Source organism: Pristiophorus japonicus, chromosome 8 (genome assembly GCF_044704955.1).
Source record: "Pristiophorus japonicus isolate sPriJap1 chromosome 8, sPriJap1.hap1, whole genome shotgun sequence".
In the NCBI taxonomy this organism is placed as follows: domain Eukaryota; kingdom Metazoa; phylum Chordata; class Chondrichthyes; family Pristiophoridae; genus Pristiophorus; species Pristiophorus japonicus.
Window position 1 is genome coordinate 207,262,559 of NC_091984.1, and position 26,638 is coordinate 207,289,196.

Below are 26,638 nucleotides of genomic sequence, written 5' to 3' on the forward strand. Positions count from 1 at the left end.
GATTCTGGAGATGAAACATGTGTAATTTTCTGAAATTGGGGAACATGACTGAAGCGCTGTGCTTCAGTAACGCTGGCAAGGCTGTTCATTTTCTTCACTGGCTGGTGCAGTGTAGCCTTCATTTGGAGTGTTGTAAAGGTGGAAAGCAATTTGTTGAGGTGGTCTGTGAATTACAAATGACCTCTCACTATTGTCTGGATGACAGGGGGCTTGCTGCTTCTCTGAGAGTTTGTGTTTGACTGGAGCGATTCCTTCAGCTGCCAGAATGTCAAGGTTAGAAGTCAGTAATTTAACTGATAATTGCATAATCACCAGTTGTAGTAATTATAATTCATGATTACATAATTGCTAATTACAGCTCTGCCAATCTAAGTGGCTGGGATTTTCAATAGATCCACCGCTTTTTCATATTGGGCCAGGGCTGATGGTTTGCGGGAACTGCCAGGAAGTAACTGCCTGTCAGTGTTGTCCCGCTAATAGTTAAGCATTCATTTGGAAGATTTGTTTTCCTGTTTGAAGTGGAATAACCCTCTTGTAGCTGAATATTATTTCTGTAATTCTACGTGAAGGTACTTTCTCTGGAATATAAATTACTTTAATCTTTTTTTCAATCATCACCAGCTTAGAATTATTGAAAATCATATGTTAATAGTGAACCGCTTAAAATACTCTTAATAATGCAATGTTCGCACCCAACATGTTTCGAGATAACTTTATAATAGGAATTGCTTCGTGAGTTGAAAAAGGCAATTTTAGGAGGAGTACCGCTACCTTGTGGGTAGAGTTTGGTTAAATGAATACTCGGTCTGAAATTCCTGTCTCTGCACATTTTAGTGAAAAAACAAACATGGGCACAGAATGAAATTTCACCACAATGAACCGGAATTTCGTTCTTTGCTACAATCAACAACAACAACTTGTATTTATATAGCGCCTTAACGTAATGAAACGTTCCAAGGCACTTCACAGGAGTATCATGAGATAAAAAATTTGGCACCGAGTTGCAAAAGTAGAAATGAGGGCAGGAAAGACGGATGTTTTAAGAAGCGTTTTGAAGGAGGAAAGAGAGGTGGAGAGGTTTAGGCAGGGTGTTTCAGAGCTTGGGGCCTAGGCAACAGAAGGCACGGCCACCAATGGTTGAGCGTGATTATAATCATGGATGCTCGAGAGGGCAGAATTAGAGGAGCGCAGACATTTCGGGATGGGGGGGTTGTGGGGCTAGAGGAGATTACAGATATAGGGAGGGACGAGGCCATGGAGGGATTTGGAAATAAGGTTGAAAATTTTGAAATCGAGGCGTTGCTTAACCGGAAGCCAATGTAGGTCAGCGATAACAGGGGTGATAGGTGAGTGGGACTTGGCGCGAGTTAGAACATGGGCAGCCGAGTTTTGCATCACCTCTAGTTTACATAGGGTAGAATGTGAGAGGCCAGCCAGGAGTGCATTGCAAGAGTCAAGTCTAGAGGTAACAAAGGCATGAATCAGGGCTTCAGCAGCAGATGAGCTCCGGCACGGGCGGAGACGGGCGATGTTACGGAGGTGGAAATAGGCGGTTTTAGTTATGCTGCAGATATAAGAACATAAGAATTAGGAACAGGAGTAGGCCATCTAGCCCCTCGAGCCTGCTCTGCCATTCAACAAGATCATGGCTGATCTGGCCGTGGACTCAGCTCCACTTATCCGCCCGCTCCCCGTAACCCTTAATTCCCTTATTGGTTAAAAACTATCCGTGACTTGAATACATTCAATGAGCTAGCCTCAACTGCTTTCTTGGGCAGAGAATTCCACAGATTCACAACCCTCTGGGAGAAGAAATTCCTTCTCAACTCGGTTTTAAATTGGCTCCCCCGTATTTTGAGGTTGTGCCCCCTAGTTCTAGTCTCCCCGACCAGTGGAAACAACCTCTCTGCCTCTATCTTGTCTATCCCTTTCATTATTTTAAATGTTTCTATAAGATGACCCCTCATCCTTCTGAACTCCAACGAGTAAAGACCCAGTCTACTCAATCTATCATCATAAGGTAACCCCCTCATCTCCGGAATCAGCCTAGTGAATCGTCTCTGTACCCCCTCCAAAGCTAGTATATCCTTCCTTAAGTAAGGTGACCAAAACTGCACGCAGTATTCCAGGTGCGGCCTCACCAATACCCTATACAGTTGCAGCAGGACCTCCCTGCATTTGTACTCCATCCCTCTCGCAATGAAGGCCAACATTCCATTTGCCTTCCTGATTACCTGCTGCACCTGCAAACTAACTTTTTGTGATTCATGCACAAGGACCCCTAGGTCCCTCTGCACCGCAGCATGTTGTAATTTCTCCCCATTCAAATAATATTCCCTTTTACTGTTTTTTTTCCCAAGGTGGATGACCTCACACTTTCCGACATTGTATTCCATCTGCCAAATCTTACAAACCTTAGCCCATTCGCTTAACGTATCTAAATCTCTTTGCAGCCTTTCTGTGTCCTCTACACAACCCGCTTTCCCACTAATCTTTGTGTCATCTGCAAATTTTGTTACACTACACTCTGTCCCCTCTTCCAGGTCATCTATGTATATTGTAAACAGTTGTGGTCCCAGCACCGATCCCTGTGGCACACCACTAACCACCGATTTCCAACCCGAAAAGGACCCATTTATCCTGACTCTCTGCTTTCTGTTAGCTAGCTAATTCTCTATCCATGCTAATACATTTCCTCTGACTCCGCGAACCTTTATATTCTGCAGTAACCTTTTGGTGTGGCACCTTATCGAATGTCTTTTGGAAATCTAAATACACCACATCCATCGGTACATCTCTATCCACCATGCTCGTTATATCCTCAAAGAATTCCAGTAAATTAGTTAAACATGATTTCCCCTTCATGAATCCATGTTGCGTCTGCTTGATTACACTATTCCTATCTAGATGTCCCGCTATTTCTTCCTTAATAGTTTCAAACATTTTCCCCACTACAGATGTTAAACTAACCGTCCTATAGTTACCTGCCTTTTGTCTGCCCCCTTTTTTAAACAGAGGCGTTACATTAGCTGCTTTCCAATCCGCTGGTACCTCCCCAGAGTCCAGAGAATTTTGGTAGATTATAACGAATGCATCTGCTATAACTTCCGCCATCTCTTTTAATACCCTGGGATGCATTTCATCAGGACCAGGGGACTTACCTACCTTCAGTCCCATTAGCCTGTCCAGCACTACCCCCCTAGTGATAGTGATTGTCTCAAGGTCCTCCCTTCCCACATTCCTGTGACCAGCAATTTTTGGCATAGTTTTTGTGTCTTCCACTGTGAAGACCGAAGCAAAATAATTATTTAAGGTCGCAGCCATTTCCACATTTCCCATTATTAAATCCCCCTTCTCATCTTCTAAGGGACCAACATTTACTTTAGTCACTCTTTTCCGTTTTATGTATCTGTAAAAGCTTTTACTATATGTTTTTATGTTTTGCGCAAGTTTACCTTCGTAATCTATCGTTCCTTTCTTTATTGCTTTTTTAGTCATTCTTTGCTGTCGTTTAAAATGTTCCCAATCTTCTAGTTTCCCACTAATCTTGGCCACCTTATACGCATTGGTTTTTAATTTGATACTCTCCCTTATTTCCTTGGTTATCCACTGCTGGTTATCCCTTCTCTTACCGCCCTTCTTTTTCACTGGAATATATTTTTGTTGAGCACTATGAAAGAGCTGCTTAAAAGTCCTCCACTGTTCCTCAATTGTGCCACCGTTTAGTCTGTGTTTCCAGTCTACTTTAGCTAACTCTGCCCTCATCCCACTGCAGTCCCCTTTGTTTAAGCATAGTATGCTCGTTTGAGACACTGCTTCCTCACCCTCAATCTGTATTACAAATTCAACCATACTGTGATCACTCATTCCGAGAGGATCTTTTACCAGGAGATCGTTCATTATTCCTGTCTCATTACACAGGACCAGATCTAAGATAGCTTGCTCCCTTGTAGGTTCTGTAACATACTGTTCTAAGAAACAATCCCGTATGCATTCTATGAATTCCTCCTCCAGGCTACCCTGTGCGATTTGATTTGACCAATCGATATGTAGGTTAAAATCCCCCATGACTACTGCCGTTCCTTTTTCACATGCCTCCATTATTCCCTTGATTAATGCGTGCCCCACCGTGAAGTTATTATTTGGGGACCTATAAACTACGCCCACCAGTGACTTTTTCCCCATACTAATCTCCACCCACAATGATTCAACATTTTGTTCATTAGAGCCAATATTGTCTCTCACAACTGCCCTGATATCATCCTTTATTAACAGAGCTACCCCACCTCCTTTCCCTTCTTGTCTATCTTTCCGAATCGTCAGATACCCCTGTATGTTTAATTCCCAGTCTTGGCCACCCTGCAACCACGTTTCTGTAATGGCCACCAAATCATACCCATTTGTAATGATTTGTGCCATCAACTCATTTACTTTATTTCGAATGCTGCGTGCGTTTAGGTAGAGTGTTTTAATACTAGTTTTTAAACCATGATTTTTAGTTTTGACCCCTCCTGCAGCCCCTTTACATTCAGTGGCCCTTTTTGTTTTTTGCCTTGGGTTTCTCTGCCCTCCACTTTTACTCATCTCCTTTCTGTCTTTTGCTTTTGTCTCCTTTTTGTTTCCCTCTGTCTCCCTGCATTGGTTCCCATCCCCCTGCCATATTAGTTTAACTCCACCCCAACAGCACTAGCAAACATTCCCCCTAGGACATTGGTTCCGGTCCTGCCTAGGTACAGACTGTCCAGTTTGTAATGGTCCCACCTCCCCCAGAACCGGTTCCAATGCCCCAGGAATTTGAATCCCTCCCTGCTGCACCACGTATTCATCTGAGCTATCCTGCGATTCCTACTCTGACTAGCACGTGGCATTGGTAGCAATCCCGAGATTACTGCTTTTGAGGTCCTACGTTTTCATTTATGTGGTTGAAAGCTCATTTCACGGTCAAATATGACACCAAGATTGTGAACTGTCTGGTTCAGCCTCAGACAGAAGTTGGAGAGAGGGATGGAGTCAGTGGCTAGGGAACTGAGTTTGTGGCGGGGACGGAAAACAATGGCTTTGGTCTTCCCAGTATTCAATTGGAGAAAATTTCTGCTCGTCTGGAACTGGATGTCGGACAAGCAGTCTTGACAACTTGAAGACCGTGGAGGGGTCGAGAGAAGAGGTAGTACATGTGGAAACTGATGCTGTGTTTCCAGATGATGTCGCCAAGGGACAACATGTAGATGAGAACTAGGAGGAGGCCAAGGATAGATCCTTGGGGGAGACCAGAGGGGGCGGGAAGAGAAGCCGTTGCAGGTGATTCTCTGGCTATGATTAGATAGCTAAGAATGGAACGAGGTACAATAGGAATATCGGGCGCAATGTTTCCTAAATTGGCGTGTTAGCATTGAGGTGGATCTTAAAGCAGTATTTTCGTGTCTGAATGAAAAGGTCTGGATTTTATTTCGAGGGTTTATGTCGCCATTTACATAGAAACATAGAAAACAGGTGCAGGAGTAGGCCATTCAGCCCTTCGAGCCTGCACCGCCATTCAATAAGATCATGGCTGATCATTCCCTCAGTCCCCCTTTCCTGCTTTCTCTCCATACCCCTTGATCCCCTTAGCCGTAAGGCCCATATCTAGCTCCCTCTTGAATATATCCAATGAATTGGCATCAACAACTCTCTGCGGCAGGGAATTCCATAGGTTAACAACTCTCTGAGTGAAGAAGTTTCTCCTCATCTCAGTCCTAAATGGCCTATCCCTTATCCTAAGACTATGTCCCCTGGTTCTGGACTTCCCCATCATCGGGAACATTCTTCCAGCATCTAACCTGTCCAGTCCTGTCAGAATCTTATACGTTGCTATGAGATCCCCTTTCATCCTTCTAAACTGCAGTGAATAAAGGCCCAGTTGATCCAGTCTCTCCTCATATGACAGTCTAGCCATCCCTGGAATCAGTCTGGTGAACCTTCGCTGCACTCCCTCAATAGCAAGAATGTCCTTCCTCAGATTAGGGGACCAAAACTGTACACAATATTCCAGGTGAGGCCTCACTAAGGCCCTGTACAGCTGCATTAAGATCTCCCTGCTCCTATACTCAAATCCCCTAGCTATGAAGGCCAACATACCATTTGCCTTCTTCACCGCCTGTTGTACCTGCATGCCCACTTTCAGTGACTGATGTACCATGACATCCAGGTCTCGTTGCACTTCCCCTTTTCCTAATCTGCCGCCATCCAGATAATATTCTGCCTTCGTGTTTTTGTCCCCAAAATGGATAACCTGACATTTATTCACATTATACTGCATCTGCCATGCATTTGCCCACTCACCTAACCTGTCCAAGTCACCCTGCAGCCTCTCAGCGTCCTCCTCACAGCTCACACCGCCACCCAGTTTAGTGTCATCCGCAAACTTGGAGATATTACACTCAACTCCTTCATCTAAATCGTTAATGTATATTGTAAAGAGCTGGAGTCCCAGCACTGAGCCCTGCGGCACTCCACTAGTCACTGCCTGCCATTCTGAAAAGGACCCGTTTATCCCGACTCTCTGCTTCCTGTCTGCCAACCAGTTCTCTATCTACGTCAGTACATTACCGCCAATACCATGCGCTTTGATTTTGCACACTAATCTCTTGTGCGGGACCTTGTCAAAAAGCCCTTTGAAAGTCCAAATACACCATATCCACTGGTTCTCCCTTGTCGACTCTGCTAATTACATCCTCAGAAAATTCCAGAAGATTTGTCAAGCATGATTTCCCTTTCATAAATCCATGCTGCCTTGGTCCGATCCTGTCACTGCTTTCCAAATGCGCTGCTATTTCATTCTTAACGATTAATTCCAACATTTTCCCCACTACTGATGTCAAGCTAACCAGTCTATAATTACCCGTTTTCTCTCCCTCCTTTTTTAAAAAGTGGTGTTACATTAGCTACCCTCTAGTCCATAGGAATTGATCCAGAGTCGATAGTCTGTTGGAAAATGATCACCAATGCATCCACTATTTCTAGGGCCACTTCCTTAAGTACTCTGGGATGCAGGCTATCAGCCCCTGGGGACTTATCGGCCTTCAATCCCATCAATTTCCCTAACACAATTTCCCGCCTAATAAGGATATCCTTCAGTTCCTCCTTCTCACTAGACCTACTGTCCCCTAGTACAATCGGAAGGTTATTTGTGTCTTCCTTCGTGAAGACAGAACCGAAGTATTTGTTCAATTGGTCTGCCATTTCTTTGTTCCCCATTATAAATTCACCTGAATCTGACTGCAAGGGACCTACGTTTGTCTTCACTAATCTTTTTCTCTTCACATAGTTATAGAAGCTTTTGCAGTCAATTTTTATGTTCCCTGCAAACTTCCTCACGTACTCTATTTTCCCCCTCTTAATTAAACCCTTAGTCTTCCTCTGTTGAATTCTAAATTTCTCCCAGTCCTCAGGTTTGTTGCATTTTCTAGCCAAATTATATGCCACTTCCTTGGCTTTAACACTATCTCTAATTTCCCTTGTTAGCCATGGTTGAGCCACCTTCCCCGTTTTATTTTTACTCCAGACAGGGATGTACAATTGCTGAAGCTCATCCATGTGATCTTTAAATGTTTGCCATTGCTTATCCACTGTCAACCCTTTAAGTATCCTTTGCCAGTCTATTCTAACCAATTCACGCCTCATACCTTTCCTTAAGTTCAGGACCCTAGTTTCCGAATTAACTGTGTCACTCTTCATCTTAATAAAGAATTCTACCATATTATGGTCACTCTTCCCCAAGAGGCCTCGCACAACAAGATTGCTAATTAGTCCCTTCTCATTACACATCACCCAGTCTAGGATGGCCAGCTCTCTAGTTAGTTCCTCGACATATTGGTCTAGAAAACCATCGCTAATACACTCCAGGAAATCCTCCTCCACCGCATTGCTACCAGTTTGGTTAGCCCAATCAATATGTAGATTAAAGTCGCCCATGATAACTGCTGTACCTTTATTGCACACATCCCTTATTTCTTGTTTGATGCTGTCCCCAACTTCACTACTACTGTTTGGTGGTCTGTATACAACTCCCACTAGCGTTTTCTGCCCTTTGGAATTCCGCAGCTCCACCCATACCGATTCCACATCATCCAGGCTAATGTACCCCCTTACTATTGCATTAATTTCCTCTTTAACCAGCAAAGCCATCCCACCTTCTTTTCCTTTCTGTCTATCCTTCCTAAATGTTGAATACCCTTGGATGTTGAGTTCCCAACCTTGGTCACCCTGAACCCATGTCTCCGTGATGCCATTCACATCATACCCGTTAACTGCTATCTGCGCAGTTAATTCGTCCACCTTATTCCGAATACTCCTCGCATTGAGGCACAGAGCCTTCAGGCTTGTCTTTTTAACACACTTTGCCCCTTTATAATTTTGCTGTAATGTGGCCCTTTTTGTTTTTTGCCTTGAGTTTCTCTGCCCTCCACTTTTACTTTTCTTCTTTCTATCTTTTGCTTCCGCCCCCATTCTACTTCCCTCTGTCTCCCTGCATAGGTTCGCATCCCCCTGCCATATTAGTTTAACTCCTCCCCAACAGCACTAGCAAACACTCCCCCTAGGACATTGGTTCTAGTCCTGCCCAGGTGCAGACCGTCTGGTTTGTACTGGTCCCACCTCCCCCAGAACCAGTTCCAATGCCCCAGAAATTTGAATCCCTACCCTCTGCACCACTGCTCAAGCCATGTATTCATCTGAGCTATCCTGCGATTCCTACTCTGACTAGCACGTGGCACTGATAGCAATCCTGAGATTACTACTTTTGAGGTCCTACTTTTTAATTTAACTCCTAGCTCCCTAAATTCGTTTTGTAGGACCTCATCCCGTTTTTTCCCTATATCGTTGGTACCTATATGCACCACAACAACTGGCTGTTCACCCTCCCTTTTCAGAATGTCCTGCACCTGCTCCGAGACATCCTTGACCCTTGCACCAGGGAGGCAACATACCATCCTGGAGTCTCGGTTGCGGCCGCAGAAACATAGAAACATAGAAAATAGGTGCAGGAGTAGGCCATTCGGCCCTTCTAGCCTGCACCATCATTCAATGACTTCATGGCTGAACATGAAACTTGAGTACCCCATTCCTGCTTTCTCGCCATACCCCTTGATCCCCCTAGTAGTAAGGACTTCATCTAACTCCTTTTTGAATATATTTAGTGAATTGGCCTCAACAACTTTCTGTGGTAGAGAATTCCACAGGTTCACCACTCTCTGGGTGAAGAAGTTTCTCCTCATCTCGGTCCTAAATGGCTTACCCCTTATCCTTAGACTGTGACCCCTGGTTCTGGACTTCCCCAACATTGGGAACATTCTTCCTGCATCTAACCTGTCTAAACCCATCAGAATTTTAAACGTTTCTATGAGGTCCCCTCTCATTCTTCTGAGCTCCAGTGAATACAAGCCCAGTTGATCCAGTCTTTCTTGATAGGTCAGTCCCGCCATCCCGGGAATCAGTCTGGTGAACCTTCGCTGCACTCCCTCAATAGCAAGAATGTCCTTCCTCAGGTTAGGAGACCAAAACTGTACACAGTACTCCAGGTGTGGCCTCACCAAGGCCCTGTACAGCTGTAGCAACACCTCCCTGCCCCTGTACTCAAATCCCCTCGCTATGAAGGCCAACATGCCATTTGCTTTCTTAACCGCCTGCTGTACCTGCATGCCAACCTTCAATGACTGATGTCCCTCCCTTCTATTCCCCTTACAATTGAATCCTCGATCACTATCGCTCTTCCACTCTTTTTCCTGCCCTCCTGTGCAGCAGAGCCAGCCACGGTGCCATGAACTTGGCTGCTGCTGCTATCCCCTGATGAGTCATCCCCCTCAACAGTACTCAAAGCGGTGTATCTGTTTTGCAGGGGGATGACTGCAGGGGATCCCTGCGCTACCTTCCTTGCACTGCTCTTCCTGTTGGTCTTCCATTCCCTATCTGGCTGTGGACCCTTTACCTGCGGTAAGACCAACTCACTAAATGTGCTATTCAGATCATTCTCAGCATCGTGCATGCTCCAGAGTGAATCCACGTGCAGCTCCAGTGCCGCAATGCGGTCTGTCAGGAGCTGGAAGCGGATACACTTCCCGCACACGTAGTCGCCAGGGACACCGGAAGCGTCCCTGACTCCCCACATGGTACAGGAGGAGCATAACATGTGTCCGAGCTGTCCTGCCATGACTTAACCCTTACATAAACTTAAATTGGCAACAATAATGCTAAATGTTACTTACTGATAAAGAAAAGAAAGAAGAAAAGATACTTACCAATCACTTACCCCCTTGTCTGTGACGTCACCTTTCGATTTCTTTCTACTTTTTTGCCACCCTGCTGCAGCTGTTCCGACTGCCGCCTCCCGCCAACGTTGGGCCTTTATAGGCCTCCTCACACTCGCCTCACCGACGCTGCCCCGACTGCCGCCTCCCGCCGATGTTGGGCCTTTATAGGCCTCCCCACACTCGCCTCACCGACGCTGCCCCGACTGCCGTCTCCTGCCGATGTTGGGCCTTTATAGGCCTCCCCACACTCGCCACACCGACGCTGCCCCGACTGCCGTCTCCTGCCGATGTTGGGCCTTTATAGGCCTCCCCACACTCGCCTCACCGACGCTGCCCCGACTGCCGCCTCCCACCAACGTTGGGCCTTTATAGGCCTCCCCCCACTCGCCTCACCGACGCTGCTCCGACATTATTATTTAAATTTGACTGTAATACAGCAACTCCCATTTTAGTCCTTTTGCATTGAAGTGGTGGAGGGAGATGTCTGGTTAAGTAACTTCAGAGATTATGTAAGTCTCTTCTCCTCAATACTTATCTATGATTTTCGTGGAATCTAATTTGAGGACCACGAGTGTCTTTTTTTCTGAAAAAGTGGCATTGTACTCTGAAAAATACATTTGTAATGGCAGCAATAATACTCAACAGGTGGTAAGGGCAAAATCCCTTATCCGTCATTTAAATTTGCACCTTTCAATAAGGCCAAATGCACTACAGGTTGAGCCTCCGAAATCAGGAGTTCCAAAGTTCGGAATGTTGCAGAATCCGGACACCAGGCCGATCTGTGGTGGGGTCATCTGGAAACCGGAAAATGTTCCGGAATCCGGACCCCCGACCCTCGGCGGCCCGACCGCGCCCCAGGCCCTGGCTCCCCCCTTCACCCCCCTCTCCCCCTTACCTCGGCTGCCAGACCCCACCTACTTCGACCCAGGCAAAGACGTTCCAAACTCCGTAAATACCCGGAATCCGGAACAGCCTCGGTCCCAAGGTTTCCGGATTTCGGACGCTCAACCTGTACTGCCAGAAAGTATTCCTATACCTTTTGCATAGAGGATTGATGCTATGTTATGTAATACATTTTAACACTGTCATTTAAACAATATAAAACTGCCTCTGATGTGTGACCATAATCTACATATCACAGATTAGATTTCAAGAATAATTTGCTAAAACACAAGCCAACAATTCAGAATTTTGTCTGGTGCCCATTTTCAAATCTCTGTCCTCCCCTAAATGTGTGACACATGCTTCCTTCATATATATAATTACTAAATAATCTGTAATTTATCACAAAAAAATTTAATTTCATGTTTAAAATTCGGATAATGAACCTAGTTTTTCAACTTGAAGGTTCATTAGGTTTAAACCACGTGGATTTAATGGAGTAGGGTAGCCTGTTGACATGCTCTCCACATTCACTCGTGAATAGTCACTTGGGTGAGCTTCTCAAGGGTGTCTGGGAGCTGTGGAATAGTACTGTTATTGGAATTGCCGCATTTGAGAGAAGAGGGGAGGGAAGGGGCCTGGAAAGCATCTAAGGTAAGTACTGTTGAAAACTGATCCTTTAGTTGCATAGATGTAACATTTTTAAAGCTAATTGGCTGATAAAAAAATCTCAACTTCAGGCTTGTCAGTCATTGAAAACATGTATGGAGCAGGACGATTGGAGACTAGCTCTGCTGCACGGACCTAGTGCACACACATATCACAGTGTGGGCTGGCCCGTGCTGCCCCTGGGCCCTCGGCTCTTCTAGGCCCCGTACCCTCATTTGCCACACCTCTGCCACGTTCTCTCGACGCTCCTCCGCCACAAACATTCGGCGCACTTCTACCATGATCTCTCAGCGCTCCTCTGCCACAAAACACTCGGCGCACCCTTGCCACTGGACCAAGACCTAGCTCTGTCGAGCCCGTGTGGTGGCTGATGTGCAACGGTCACCACACGTTAAAAAAATCCACGCACAGGCATCTTCCAGCCTTCATTGAAACATCTGTGAACTCGTGGAAGCAAGTCATTCTCGTTCAAGGGATTGCCGATGATGATGTATGGGGCAGGCACCCTACACTTTGGCTGTCGAAGTAATTATTTAAGAAAAAGAATTGACTTTGCATTTTATTTTTCCTTCGTATTGTTAAGCTGGGTTGTGTCAGTCAGTAAGCACCGGGACAAGACGAATTGAAACCTCTCAAACCCCAGTTACCTTTTTCAGGCTTCAAGGAATATGGGGATTGAGTGGGAAAGTGGAGTTGAGGTAGAACATCAGCCATGATTTTAGTGAATGGTGGATCAGGCTCGAGGGGCCGTATGGCCTATTCCTGCTCCTATTTCTTATGCTCGTCCCGTGACTGAAAATGCCAGTTATGATTTTTGTTTTGTTCCGTAATGTTGAACGTGAAAAGAGCAAAGAAAAAAAAGGGAAGTTTCACGCATGCTATTCACCTACATTTTAGCTTTGATTAATATGAGTACTTCTTAAATATAACCAACGCATTTTTTTTCTGTATCACAGGCCTTTTATTAAGGTTTGACAAGATTTTGATGTAAACATGAGGGGCATTGTTAGAATTCTTAACACGTTGAGGAAAAGCTGTACCTCTCTGTAAGTTCTGAAATATACCCAACGTATGCCTGCATGAAAAGGTGCTGCATCTCCGGTGCTAATTATGACAGAATTCTGGGATGGCATTTGCCATGAGCCACAGGACAGGTTTTACTTCTAATTAGTGATGAAATTTTTGCCGCACAGTTACGCATTCCATATTTGTTTGTCAGCCTTTGCTTACCTCAGGGATCCAGGGGTCAGTATTCTTCTTCCAATTAAGGTCTGAGAGGCCTGCAGAGAAAGATCTTCCAAATCAAGGGCTCTTGCGTGAAATGGCTTTCAGTTGCTTGGGCAGCAGCCAAGTGATAATCGGATTTTCTGACAAGGCCTGGTGATATTGGCAGGTGCTTGTTCTGAAGCTCCGTTGAAGCCTGAGGCATTAGTGGGTACAAGGGGTTGAAGTGAACATGTACAAGTGAAAATGTTTTGCAACGTATGTCTGGCTGGAGCTTATTGGCAGTTGTTCGTGAGGCGCAGACAAGTCCTAAGATTTGGTCCTAACAGTTGGAGGGCAGGCTGAAAGCCATTCAACCGTTTCTGCGGTGATGAGGAGGCTTGTGCTGGACATCTCCGTGGCAACGGTTTGTTACAGGATCTCTTCCATAAGGATGTGAGAGAGGTTTGATGCTCATTTTGCAGAAGTGTTGCGCATCATTTGCAGTCCATTCCAGCACGTGATCTTCTCTGGGTTAGTTTATAGGCACTTTTACACTATGGGAGTGCAGCTGACTGCAGTGAATCTGCCAGCGGGTTAATGCCACTTCTTACAGTAAAATAAATGAAGGGAGTCAGTCCCGCATGTTTGCACTCTGGGTCTCCCATTATTATACAGAAGAGCCCAGTGTCCTTACAGGGGGGGGCTCCTAATGCAGATTGTTAAAAGGGAAATCACACAGGGGTCGGTCTCTCAAAACGTGAATCAAAAACCCAGTGAATATAAAAGTAGCTTCTAAGTAAGTTTGTGTCATGCTTCCTTAAGAGATGATTAAGTGGAATTTACAGAGCAATCAATTATCCTGTTCCAGGGCTGTGGAATGAGCATTAACACCATATATTATATGTGTGTGGATAACCAATGGTATTCATTGTTTTGATTTCTACCTTGGCCATCAGTAACCTCTTAAGCAAGAGTTCAACAAATGTTTATTTTACTTCTGAATGAAGTGAGCAGAAGACCGTGTATTCTCGGAATTCATTTCTTTCATTAGGCCATACCGACCAGTGTTTCAACAGCAAAGCCTTGCACATGGGTGCACAAGTCACACCATCAGATTTACAAACCCACATGAAAATGTGGCTTGTGCATCAGATACTGCGGTGTCTGCTCAGCAAACTAGACAAGAGTTTCATGTTGAAACCCCTAGGACTGGATTTTCGGCTTTGATGATTTTGGGATGGTCAGAGTGGCAGGGCGGTAAAGTTTGTGCCCGGGAATAGTTTGTGCTTCAGTTATCAAAATTGGGCAGCTGGGCCCTTAGGGAAGGGTTGTACATCTCTCTTGGGCGCTAGCATGGGAAAATCCCGAGCTCAAGAGCCAGGCCGGGAGCACTCCAAGAGACGCCTAGGAAGTAAAAAAACACCCACAAAAACATTCCCAATAAATAGCCCACGTCACCACAACATTAATCGGAAATTTTTCTTTTAAAGAAAATACAATCACACTTACGTTAGGACTGCCTCTTCCAGTGTGGCCTCACTGAACTGGACAGACAAGCACGATGCCTGGTCTGTGCTGAGTTGGCTGATCTCAGTCCACATATGATGTGCTTTTGGGCTAGTGAGGGCAAAATTCAGTCAGGGTTCTTCATTTTTGGTTGTTCTTTATGACCCCCTCCCACTGGAAACTATCCACGTGTGAATGTCAAGTGAGCTCTTTATTACTTTCTCTCTCACAGTATGCACCATTCTCTGAGCGATAGTCAGGACATCAACCCACAATTTTCCACCAATACCACTCTATGACCAGTCACTGTTTCCCCCGCTCCCTTTTGAGGGAGTGCGTGGTCTCTGCTTGCACGGGAAGTTGCAGCATCACACTCGTTATACGACACGTTAATAGATTAATTAGATCTGTCGCCAAGTCATCTATTCCTCACACATCTTTCATTTCACTGGGTTTTCTGCTGAGTGAGGAGCTATGGCCAGATGTGATACTGTTTCAGAAATCCACATCTGATTGTAAAACTACAGTTTCTATCATTGAAATTCCTGATGATACAACAAATTTAAATAATTGTTTGTTATATTACTCCTTGGGTGCCAGTTATAAATAGCTTTGTGCTGTAGGAGGCCACAAGTGGACATTTTGGGGGGGTTTTGAGGGTGGGAAGAAAAGCTGCCAGACTTTTTCTGACTTGGTAAACACTTGTCTTTCCTGTACGAAGTCCAGTGTCTGGACAATACTCTTGACAGAAATCAGGTTGCCAATGAGTTAGTTGCATTCATGTCAGTAACTGAAGAGGAAAATATTGGAAATTGCATTGGAAACATACTATTAATACATTTGTGATTTGTCCATTAGTATGTCAGGGAGAAGTTTAATGGACAGCTTTTAAAATGTGTTAATGTAAAATGCAGGCGTGCGCATTGTGTGAGAGGCTGTAATCTGTGGCTATCCTCATCCTGCTTGGAACAGTCCCTGAATGTTGTGGACTTCAGTGAAGTCCTTGCCAGTCCCTGCAGATAATAATTGTGATTTGTGTGTTCTACACAGTTGATTATTTTGGCATCCGAAAACAAAGCTTACATTTTTAAAATCTTACTCTGGGATACAATCAATGAAATGGTAGTCTACGGGTAACATTAAACTTTATGGATAGTGCGGAAGTTAACCCTTGGCAGCCACCCTGACAGCTGCTGTTGTTGAACTGCGGCCTGACTCTTACAAAGTTGCTATTGAATTTAATTTTAATTTATTTTTTATATTATTGAACCACAGTTGGTAAATGTGTACCTCAAGCTCAAATTGGCATTGATTGCATAAAGCAAGCAGGCAGCCATATGTACCAATAGATCACTTAGTGCTTGCATGGGCTCCCTTTTGCTCAGATCTCAACCCTTTTGCCAACGTACATTTAACAGGCTGCAGTCTTTCTCCTTGGTTCAATGTTGCCAGAGATCCAGCCCTCTAAGCTCACTTGATTTAAGGAGTTGGCTCTATATAACATAGTGACGTTTCTCTGAAATGTGAAGCTTGTAAGCCGTGGTTCAGAATTTACCAGATGTGGTGATGCTTAATTAAGTTAACCTTAAAAACATTGATGAATATAAAGGGTAAGAAAAAACTGCCAGTGCTGAAATGCTAGAAAGAGGCAGCACTCTGTGGGAAGTCAGGTTAGCGTTCTGGGTATAACCCCTTTGTCAGAACAGTTGATGAAAGGTTATACCTGAAATGTTAATCTACCTTTTCTCGTTTATAGATGTCGACAGACCTGTTGTGTGCATTTACACTCTTTCCTGACTTTGTTTCGACATTATGAGACCAATGTCCAAAGAATCCGCAATAAACCTTTTAAATCTGGGCATCTGTAATTTGGGTCAGAAGATGAGATTGTTGTTTTTGTTTAAGATGCTTGTTTTGTGTTGAAGTTTGAATTGGCCATCACGCCTTAGGGAACCACAGAGAGAACTAAGCAACCTGAATTAGACCCAGATCTTTACTGAAAGAGCAGTAATCACACGTGCCGATTGGCCCTCCAGGCGCTGAGTCAGAACCCCAGGTTACACATCTCACCTCTACTCATTTTTCATTGAGTTACTGCAGAGCACGGACTGCCCCCAGGTGCTTGTAAGCAATCATTCCGAGACACCCATTGACCCTGCTTAAGAAAAATTGTTAGAATTTTTCTTGGTGGATTTCTCTGTTCTGTTAACGGATGAATTTGGAGTAACTTTCATGGATTTCTCTTTTGTGTGGAGGTTTTCCTTGTGATTAATCCAGCTCAGTCGGGATGTGAAAACATGTGAGTGGGTTAGGCTGTGCCTGTGGGGTGGGGGGACTGGACAGCATTGAAAACATGCACAGGGTCCTCGGTGCCCCTATTGGGTTCTCTCCTACATTAACTTCATGGGTTGGCGTCACGTGGTCAGCTGGATTTCTGGTTTTCGCTGCTCATGTTCCAATTATTGGGTATCAGTCGGCTGTCATTACTCCTGTTTGTTTGCAAGTGCAGGTTCTGGGCCTGCACTTAATGGGTCTGTCGCTGCTGATCTAATGTAAATCATCATAATGATTGAAGATATAAATCTTTCGTAATTGTTCTTTTTCCAGGTGGTAGCACTTAGTAAAAGAAGCAAGGAGGCTGAGGCGGCCTTTCTTAATGTTTACAAGCAATTAATAGAAGCACCAGGTAAGAAGACATTTAGATATTGATCCATCTGTAATAATAGCTCTTCTCACATAGCAGAATGTCTGTGCGAAGCAATTTTTATGCATTATTCAGTGTTCAACTCAGACTGTTAAACTCATAACATTGAAGCATATTCTGTGTATCCTGTTCCGTGCAATTTGCTGTTGTGTTTTTTGATGTATTACAGCTTGATATTCATTTATTATTACGATGTGTGCAAGTAGAGGTTTATAAAAACATGAGATGTGATGGAACCCAAAGAACGAGTGGCCCTAAGTCACCAACATCACAAGTTAGTTTATGTCCGATAACTCACCAGCAACAAATCAGTTTATTCCAAACTTGAGTAGTGTTTGAGGAGGGAAGTACAAAATCGTGTTGAATATAAAATGGTGGTAAAGTTCTCAGCCACAAGTAACTTGAGGTCATGTGATGAAAGAGAAATGGCTTTTGTTTTACTCTGTGTATGGTATCGTTTAGAATTTACACTGGAGTTCCCGCATTTATTCTACGAGAAAACTCATTTAATGCTCTTTTTAATCAACCTTGCAGGGTGTTAATACCCTTCGATGTGAAACTCCTCGCACATCAAGGACATGCAGCATGTTAGCAACTGCAGCTGGTACCAAAATAATCCTCCCACAAGCAGGCTAATTCTGTACATGTTGAATAATGTGGGGGAGGTGCGGGAACCATCAAGGAAAAAGTTCAAGGCCCTCACACTGTGTGACATCACGAGAACGGGATGTTACTTTGTAGTTTTGCAACTCTCGGGCAGTAATTACTCTCTAAGGCCACACAGAGGCATCTGTTTGACATGTCATAATGCTCCTGTGTTTTTATAATGCACTTCCATTCATTGTTGTCATTTTGAAAGTTCTGACTTTTTTTTGACGAAGGCTGAAATCAAAACAAATTCTGAAAGAATGCAAGGAGGGTTCTTAATTCAGCAAATATATGATCACTGTGTCTGTGCATCTGTAATTAAAGTATTAAGCCATGAATCCTTTTAAAGTTGTTCTTGAAGGTGGGAGTAAAGTCAAAAGACGAGTGAATGTGCAAATACCATAATTAATGTCAGAATTTGGAGAGGCTATAAGTGAACTGCTAGCTGTAAATTACTGCGTGTTCGTGACTGCTGATTTCTCCATTATAAACATGCTATGAATCATTCACTTTATACCTGTTTCTATGCCTGTCATTTCTATTTGCAAACTCTCTAGCATTAGCTCGAATAGCAGAACTCAATGCTATCCCTTTGAGGTCCTGCACAAGGTTTTTTTAAAAGGATTTTTCAAGTTGACAGTTGTTTCCTGAAGGGACCCGAGCTATAAATGATCCATCAACATGGAGGATTAAGACCCTATGGAAAGTTTGTGCTGTAATTTGGACCTATAGGAAAGGACATGCAAAAGCAGCAGTGTGAACTGCACAAGCAGTAATAGCGAGATGAATGAATGTTGTACATAATCTGTTGTGTATTAGGTATTACACAACAACAACAACTTGTATTTATATAGCGCCTTTAACGTAGTGAAACGTCCCAAGGCGCTTCACAGGAGTGTTATGCGATAAAAATTTGACACCAAGCCGCATAAGTAGAAATTAGCGCAGGTCAAGGAGTGTCTTGAAGGAGGAAAGAGAGGTAGAGAGGTGGAGAGATTTAGGCAGGGAGTTCCAAAAGCCTAGGGCCTAGGCAATAGAAGGCACGGCCACCAATGGTTGAGCGATTACACCAGAAATAACGTTTTCAATGGACATGCAGCTATACTCCCCAGGAATTCCCTTCTAAAATAATCATTCGTAGATATAAGGATTTCTATTCAAAGTGTAGAAGTACAAATCATTCTGCAGTCATGATGCAGGCAAAATATTTTCATTCTGAAAGAACTCCCCAATTGATATTCCATCCCGTCAGCAGTCTGAGATTCTTGCAGTTAGGGATGTGTCTCTACCGCCCAATATCTAACACAAGGATAGAATGGAACTGGATATTCATGTCGGTTACATGTGCCTCTCCAAAGCGGACCAATAAATCACTTGGTAAGATGAGGCCAATACGAATTGTGAAGCTACTTTTATTTCACAGCAAGAGAGCATGCAAAGCAACAGTTATGATCAGCCACACTGAATACACTATGCTTCTACATCAGTGGCTAGAACAAAATAACTTCTCACTGCCCTTCTGCATATTCAGCTCCTGTTTCTGGGTGAAAGCAGATTCTGTTTTTAAAAAGCAGTTTGTGTTTTTATCCCTATTTCATCTCCCTCTGTCCATAACTTGAAGGAGGGCCCAAGCCCTACAACCCCTGCTGAGCCCTCGGGACTAAGGACTTCCCAACAAAATGTGTGTGAGTTATTTATTCATTATCAAGACAGGCTAACTATAATTGCTTAATGCCTTTGGTCTTCAGGGAAACAACTTCAATGTCTGCCTATTCACATTTAAACTACCTTTTGATTTTGGTGCTTTTTGTGTGAATATACTTTACTTTTAAGACTCCAATATTTAATTGTGAATCTCGGTTTAAAAAAAAGAGTTAAAAAATCCTAAAATGTGAGGAAATAACATTTTCTTAATGTTGGTGATTAAATTTACAGCAGAATTCACGGGTAGTAATTAAAGCTTAGCATTTCATGTCTAGTTTGACCAGTTTATACTAATCCCATAAAATGGAAATTTAACACCGCTGTAGCCATTTACAGCTATGACCAGATCTACATATTGGACACATCATTACTGAGGTGAAGGGTCACGCAGCTCTGTTAAGGTACATTCTGTGCAGCGTTCACAGTGATCACGTTGATGCTATTTCCACCATACGGTGCTATCTTGTTTCCAGTGGTCCTTCTTTATTTTAGGTCAATTTCATCTATTAGGAATCTAGCAGTAGAGGAGTATAATGAGGTAATTTGCAAGACAGCTTCATTAGAAAATACTTGCAGTAAAATTGTGTGTTGTAAAAGAGAATAACGGAGTTGTATTTAATTACAGAAATTCACCTGGGGTGCTTTTTAAAATTTTTGTAGCTGTAAATGCAGCACTCTTAAACATGTAGAAAAAGGTATCTGAAACGGTTCAAGGATTTATTTCCCCTCTCCCTTCCTCTTTTTCGCTTTCTCTCTCTCATCTCCCTCTTTCCTTCTCTTTCTATCCCTTCCCCCCCACTCGCTCCCTTTCCCCCCTCCCTCGCTCCCTTTCCCCCTCCCTCGCTCCCTTTCCCCCTCCCTCGCTCACTTTCCCCCTCGCTTACTCACTTTCCCCCTCCCTCGCTCACTTTCACCCTCCCTCGCTCCCTTCCCCCTCCCTCGCTCCCTTCCCCCCTCCATCGCTCCCTTTTCCCCTCCCTCGCTCCCTTTTCCCCTCCCCCGCTCCTTTTTTCCCTCCCCCGCTCCTTTTTCCCCTCCCTCGCTCCCTTCCCCCTCCCTCGCTCCCTTCCCCCTCCCTCGCTCCCTTTTCCCCTCCCTCGCTCCCTTTTCCCCTCCCTCGCTCCCTTTTCCTCTCCCTCGCTCCCTTTTCCCCTCCCTCGCTCCCTTTCCCCTCCCTTGCTCCCTTTTCCCTCCCTCGCTCCCTTTCCCCCTCCCTCGCTCCCTTTTTCCTTCCCTCGCTTCCTTTTCCCCTTCCTCGCTCCCTTCCTCCCCACCTCGCTCCCTTTTCCTCTCCCTCGCTCCCTTTTCCTCTCCCTCGCTCCCTTTTCCTCTCCCTCGCTCCCTATCCCCCTCCCTCGCTCCCTTTTCCCCTCCCTCGCTCCCTTTCCCCCTGCCTCGCTCCCTTTCCCCCTGCCTCGCTCTCTTTCCCCCTGCCTCGCTCCCTTTCCCCCTGCCTCGCTCCCTTTCCCCCTGCCTCGCTCCCTTTCCCCCTCCCTCGCTCCCTTTTCCTCTCCCTCGCTCTCATTCCCCTCTCTGCTCCCTTTCCTCCTCCCCCGCTCTCTTTCCCCCTCCCCCGCTCCCTTTCCCCCTCCCTCGCTATCTTCTCATTTCTCTATTTTTCTCACTGTCTTGCTCATTTCTTTCTCTTTATTTCTCCTTTCTCCGCACTCTCATTCTTCTTGCCTTTTAATGTTCTCTTTCTCTCTTTGACTTCCTATCTCTCCTGTTTCCCTCACCTCTCCTCTCACTGTTCCTCGCCATCTTTCTCGCTTCCTTTCTCTTTTTCTCTCCATCTCTTTAGTTCTTCCCTCAGAATCTGTCCCATCTTCCTCTTACATTCTCTGGGGCTGAAAGTTTCGCCCCGCCCCAGGTCCATGGGGCGGAGATCCCGGAAAAATTCACACCTTGGAATTTTTGTTTTGGCTTGGGGCGGTGTTCTGGTCGGCTGCGGGTCACCAGCATCGCGCTGACGTGTCACAACGTCGCGCCCCTTCAGTAAGTGGCCTGTTGGCAGCCCGGCCGAACCCGCGGGCATAATTGTCAGCTGGACCTGGCAGTCGGCCGACAAAAAAAAACACGGAGTCGCCGGCAGCGTCACCTCCCCTTTAAGGGCGGCCATGCCGGCCAGCCGCAGCGAGGGTACCGACAGCAAAAGCAGTCAGTGGCACCGACCAGCAGCGCTACTCCCGCGGAGCAATTTCGGGAAATGGTTGCCGCCGGTCAGTAAGTGGTTGGTGCCTGCATGCCGCTCCAAAACCGAGGAAGGGCAATTCCTAAAATGGCGGCCCACTCCGCGGAGACTCGGCGGCCAGTCCGCACCGACCCATGGCCGCTACTTTCAGGTGACCACAGACCTTATGGAAAGGGGAAGTTCAGCCCCAATATCTCTTGCTGTTTTATTTCTCTGTTACTTGTTTCTCTCTTTTCTTGCTCTCCCCTCTCACTCTCATTCTCAGTTTTACCAATAGTATTGAAGCCAGCGCAGCTTTGAACATTCCTCCCATGTGGAAATCAGTGGTCCCATGTGTTTTCCTCCTCACTACATCCTAACTGTACTAAAATTGGGACATGTGATACACTCTCCCGCTCTGACTTGCTCTTTCCCAGAACCTCACGACTGTGGAACTCCCAATCTTCCACGCTTATCCTTCCTCCTACATCTTCAGGCTCTTAGGATTCAAGCCCCTTCTACAAAACCACCTCTTCGCCAACTATGTATAAAGGTCCATGTTCTTGCAACTTGGAAAGAACTACATTAGGAGTTGGGAGTGAGGGCTATCAGGAACATTTCTGGAGTTTGAAGCAAGGGGACAGACAATATTGGCAAAGGAAAAGGAAAAGGTTCCCGTATTCACCACCCCCCCCCGCCCCCTCATTAGTTATGTTTCTGTTTCCAATCCCGGAGTTTTCTATTTGTGACAGGCCTTGACCCTTCTCTTGAGTTTGTCAACCAAAATAAAAAAAATAACATTGAAGAGGCGTCTTGGGAAATTACAGCTGAGAATTTTCAAGTTAACTCCTTGTATTGTGGGAAATCAAATACCACCAGAAGGATGAAACCAGCTATAGGTCCACATGAACTCCAGCAGTATAATTAATGTATACTTTGAAATTGCACTTGCAGGTGACTTGACCTTCATTATCGGGTGGGGTTCCTGTGTTATTAAGTGACCTGCATTGAGCTTTTACGATATAATTTTGTTTGAAAAGTAATTAGAATATCAAATCGTTGTCGCTTCCAGCAGGTTTCCTGTCCAAAGACTGATCATTTCAGCTCCATTCCTCCGCTGGTTGGTTTTGTGCTAGACTGCAGCATTTGTAGTTTTGCAAGTTTGCTCATTTTTGTGTAAATATACAAGTGACATATTTCCAGCGCTAGGACTCCATTCATACCTTTGTTTGGTCTATTCGTGAGAGTTATTGCTATGAAAGGAGAAATTATTTAATGCAAAGTTCCACAGTTATTTTCCTTCTCTTCCCCCACCCCTCCCCATCTTGATGTTCCCAGTTTTTTTTTATCAAAGGTCACACTTTTCCAGAACACAAGCCAAACTGCCTTGCTGTAACAAATTATTGTTTAAATGAAGCCAGCAAACCTTTATTTGCCAAGCTTTGCACTTTGTGCGGCATGCTTCTGGCTGTCAGATGATATTTCAGGATGAGGTTTGAGGGTATCCTTCGGGAATCCACTTGTAAAGATACAAATATTGTGGTTGTGGGGTAAAGGCACATGGTTTAACAGCACAGCGCTGTCAGGTGGATTCTTCCGGTGAGGTCAAATGCGGCTCTTACCTGGTAAACTCTTTCTTTTATTGTTTGTTCGTCAACCCAAAAGGGTAGAGGCAGCTGGACAGGGCTTTTGTGAGCTGCATGTAATCAAAGAGGATTAAGTTCTCCTCCTTGTCTGGTGGAAGAGATGCAATAAATCCATTTCTGCTTAGTCATAGAAAAGACATCCGGGAGTCCGATCCTCACAGATACACTGCACAAGTCAAATATCCAAAACACGTGGCAATTTTCAATACTAAATACAATGGGGCTGAAATTGATGAAGGCCTCTGCCCGCCCAAGTGCCGCCCAAAAGACAGCCGATGGCAGCCGAGGTCCTGACGGTTCTTCGGGCGGGATTTTCATCACCCAGGTCCCTCGAAGGGCGGCGGACGGCAAATCTGCGACGTACGCCACCAATCTGGGTGGCAGCCGGCGGGAGCTCCCATTCTCGGCGGCAAAGGCGCTTACTGCCCAAGTGCCGCCGAGGATAGAGTCGGGCCCACGGAGGGTCAAGAAACTAAAAATAAAAAGCATTAAATATTTAAAAAAAAACATCTGACGACCTTCAGGGGACTCCATTCAGGTAAGTACCTGTAAAGAAATAATTTAAATAAACTTCACCAACCTTTTTTTACAGCATCTTCACACTTACCGTTGAGGACAGAGCTGCCTGCGCTCAGCCGTCTGCCGCTGACTCCAGCCCGCACCAATCTGGCATCTCGGCGGGCGGGAGTGTACTTGCACGCATCGGCTGTCTGCTGAGGTCGGTGGGCGCTTCCCTGCGGCTCTCCCCTCCCGCCCGCTCCAGGCCACGACAAAAATGGCACTGGGCGGTTCGAGCAGAGGAATGTCGGCAGCAGTCGGCGGTAAGGCCATCAATTTCAGCCCCAATATTGTGTATTGATTTATGTGGATCTCCAAAGGCCCCCTAGATATAGTATATCTTGGATTATTGCAGTTGATGTACTAATCTAATTGTGTTCTTCTAATGTCCTAAATCATGCCATCAAAACTCAGGTGGTTCATCACTTCAGCTTGTTATTGGTCAGTTAGATGTCTGAAGTACACAATAAACCCATCAGTATGCTCAAAAGTCTCCAAACCAAGCTACTGACAAATCCACATAAGTAGAGATTCTGTTTGGCTTATATGGAATGCACACATGCCCTCCCTAAGGACAGGCCGCTTAACCTAATCCCTACTCCCAAGTTCCACTAACCAATCATCCCTGTGCTTGCTGACCTACATTGGCTTCCGGTTAAGTAACGCCTCGATTTCAAAATTCTCATCCTTATTTTCAAATCTCTCCATGGTCTCGCCCCTCCCTATCTATGTAATCTCCCTAGCCCCACAGCCCCCTGAGATACCTGAGCTCCTCTAATTCTGCCCTCGTGAGCATCACTGATTATAATCGCTCACCCATTTGTGGCCGTGCCTTGTGTTGCCTAGGTCCCAAGCTCTGGAACTCCCTGCCTAAACCTCTCCACCTCTCTACCTCCCTTTCCTTCTTCAAGACTCTCCTTAAAACCTACCTCTTTGACCAAACTTTTGTTCACCTATGCTAATTTCTACTTATGTGGTTCGGTGTCAGTTTTTTATCTCATTATACTCCTGTGAAGTGCCTTGGGACATTTCACTGCGTTAAAGGCGCTATATAAATACAAGTTGTTGCGGTTGTTGTTGAGAGTTGGAAAGAACATGGGTTTATGAACCCCCCAATTGTGTACCGGGATATTCCTGGTTTAATATGGTAAACCCACCCTGCTCGCTACCACAGAGCTCTGATGAGCTTCCTGCTACTTGCCTAGCCAGGACCACCCTATCCTTTCTTCTTAGGCGGTCCCTCGTATCGAGGATGATTTGATTAGGGAAGTAGCTTGTCGTTCCCTGAGGCTGAGTGGGAAAGCTTCCAGTCCCCAGTGAAGGGCTGTCCTCCAATCCCCCAGGACCCATCAATGAGCCAGATCAATCATTAACAGCACCCAGGAGTTGACCTGCTTGACTCTGGTATCATATTACCAGGCCTGTCACAGAGGATCAACTCAACCCTAATCCCGTATTACCAGTCTTGCCATCTTAGAATCAATCTGACCCCAAAAGAAACTAAGGGGGTGAAATCAGTCTTCAACGCTCCAAGTGTGCGATGGCTTCGAGGTGGGCGACCGGGTGACGTCATCAGGACCCAGGTCATCGTTTGGAGCGTGGGCAGGGAGCATCGGCGAGGCCCTGGTAAAGCAAAGGAGCAGGAAGTTCGTGGCGGACTTGCGACGAGTGATCGGCAGCCCGTATGACACTGCGGCCGAGGTCAATGGGGAAATAAAGTCGCCCGCGATGTAAAATGGGCTGCCGGTTCCTTATCGCTGTCTTCACTACCGCTGAAGATTAATTTCACACCTTTTTGTCATGTCGGAAGAATCACAAGTTTGAATCCCAGCTTTCAACACATTGATATTTCTTGTTCAAACGTCGTGGGCCGCCCCGACCTGGGTGAGAACACCACCGCAGGTCAGGGCTATAAATAGAGCTGGAGCGTGCCACTGCAGCTTCCAGCGCGAGCCGCTTCGAGGTGGGCGACTGGGTGATGTCATCAGGACCCAGGTCGCCGTTTGGAGCGTGGGCAGGAGCATCGGCGGGGCCCTGGTACAGCAGAGCAGCGGGAAGGTCGGGGCGGAGATGCGACGAGTGATCGGGGCGGAGGAGCGATGAGGGATCGTGGCTGAGATTTGGTGGCTGATCGTGGTGGAGGTTCGGCGAATGTTTCGTGCGGAGGGGCGGCAGGAGATCGTGGCGGAGGTGCGGCGAATGTTTTTGTGGTGGAGGAGCGGTGAGGGATCGTGGCGGAGGTGCAGCGAATGTTTGTGGCAGAGGCGCGGTGAGAGATTGTGGCGGAGGTGCGGCGAATGAGGGTACGGGGCCCAGAAGAGCCGAGGGCCCAGAGGCAGGGCCAGCCCACACTGTGATATGTGCGCGCACTAGGTCCGTGCCGCAGAGCAAGTCTCCAGTCGTCCTGGTTAACCCTTGCCACCGGATAAAGACCTAGCTCTGTCAAGCCCATGTGGTGGCTGGTGTGCAACGGTCACCACACGTTAAAAAAAATCCATGCACAGGCATCTTCCACCCCCTCAATTGGAACTCGGGACTGGAACATCGGGTCCTTCATTGAAACATCTGTGAACTCTTGTGGAAGCAAGTCATCCTCGTTTGAGGGACCGCCTGTGATATGATGATGATGATTTCTTGTTCTTCCCGATATGCTAATGAATCT

General features: G+C 45.7%; 1 protein-coding gene across 1 annotated transcript in view; it reads left to right on the plus strand.

Annotated features, from left to right (window-relative positions):
- Nucleotides 1-26,638, plus strand: part of cux2b (cut-like homeobox 2b) — a 299,039-nt gene that overhangs the window by 171,474 nt on the left and 100,927 nt on the right. The window contains exon 4 of the mRNA XM_070887855.1: nt 17,154-17,232. Within this exon, the coding sequence (XP_070743956.1) occupies nt 17,154-17,232 (79 nt within the window). The remainder of the gene's footprint in view (nt 1-17,153; nt 17,233-26,638) is intronic.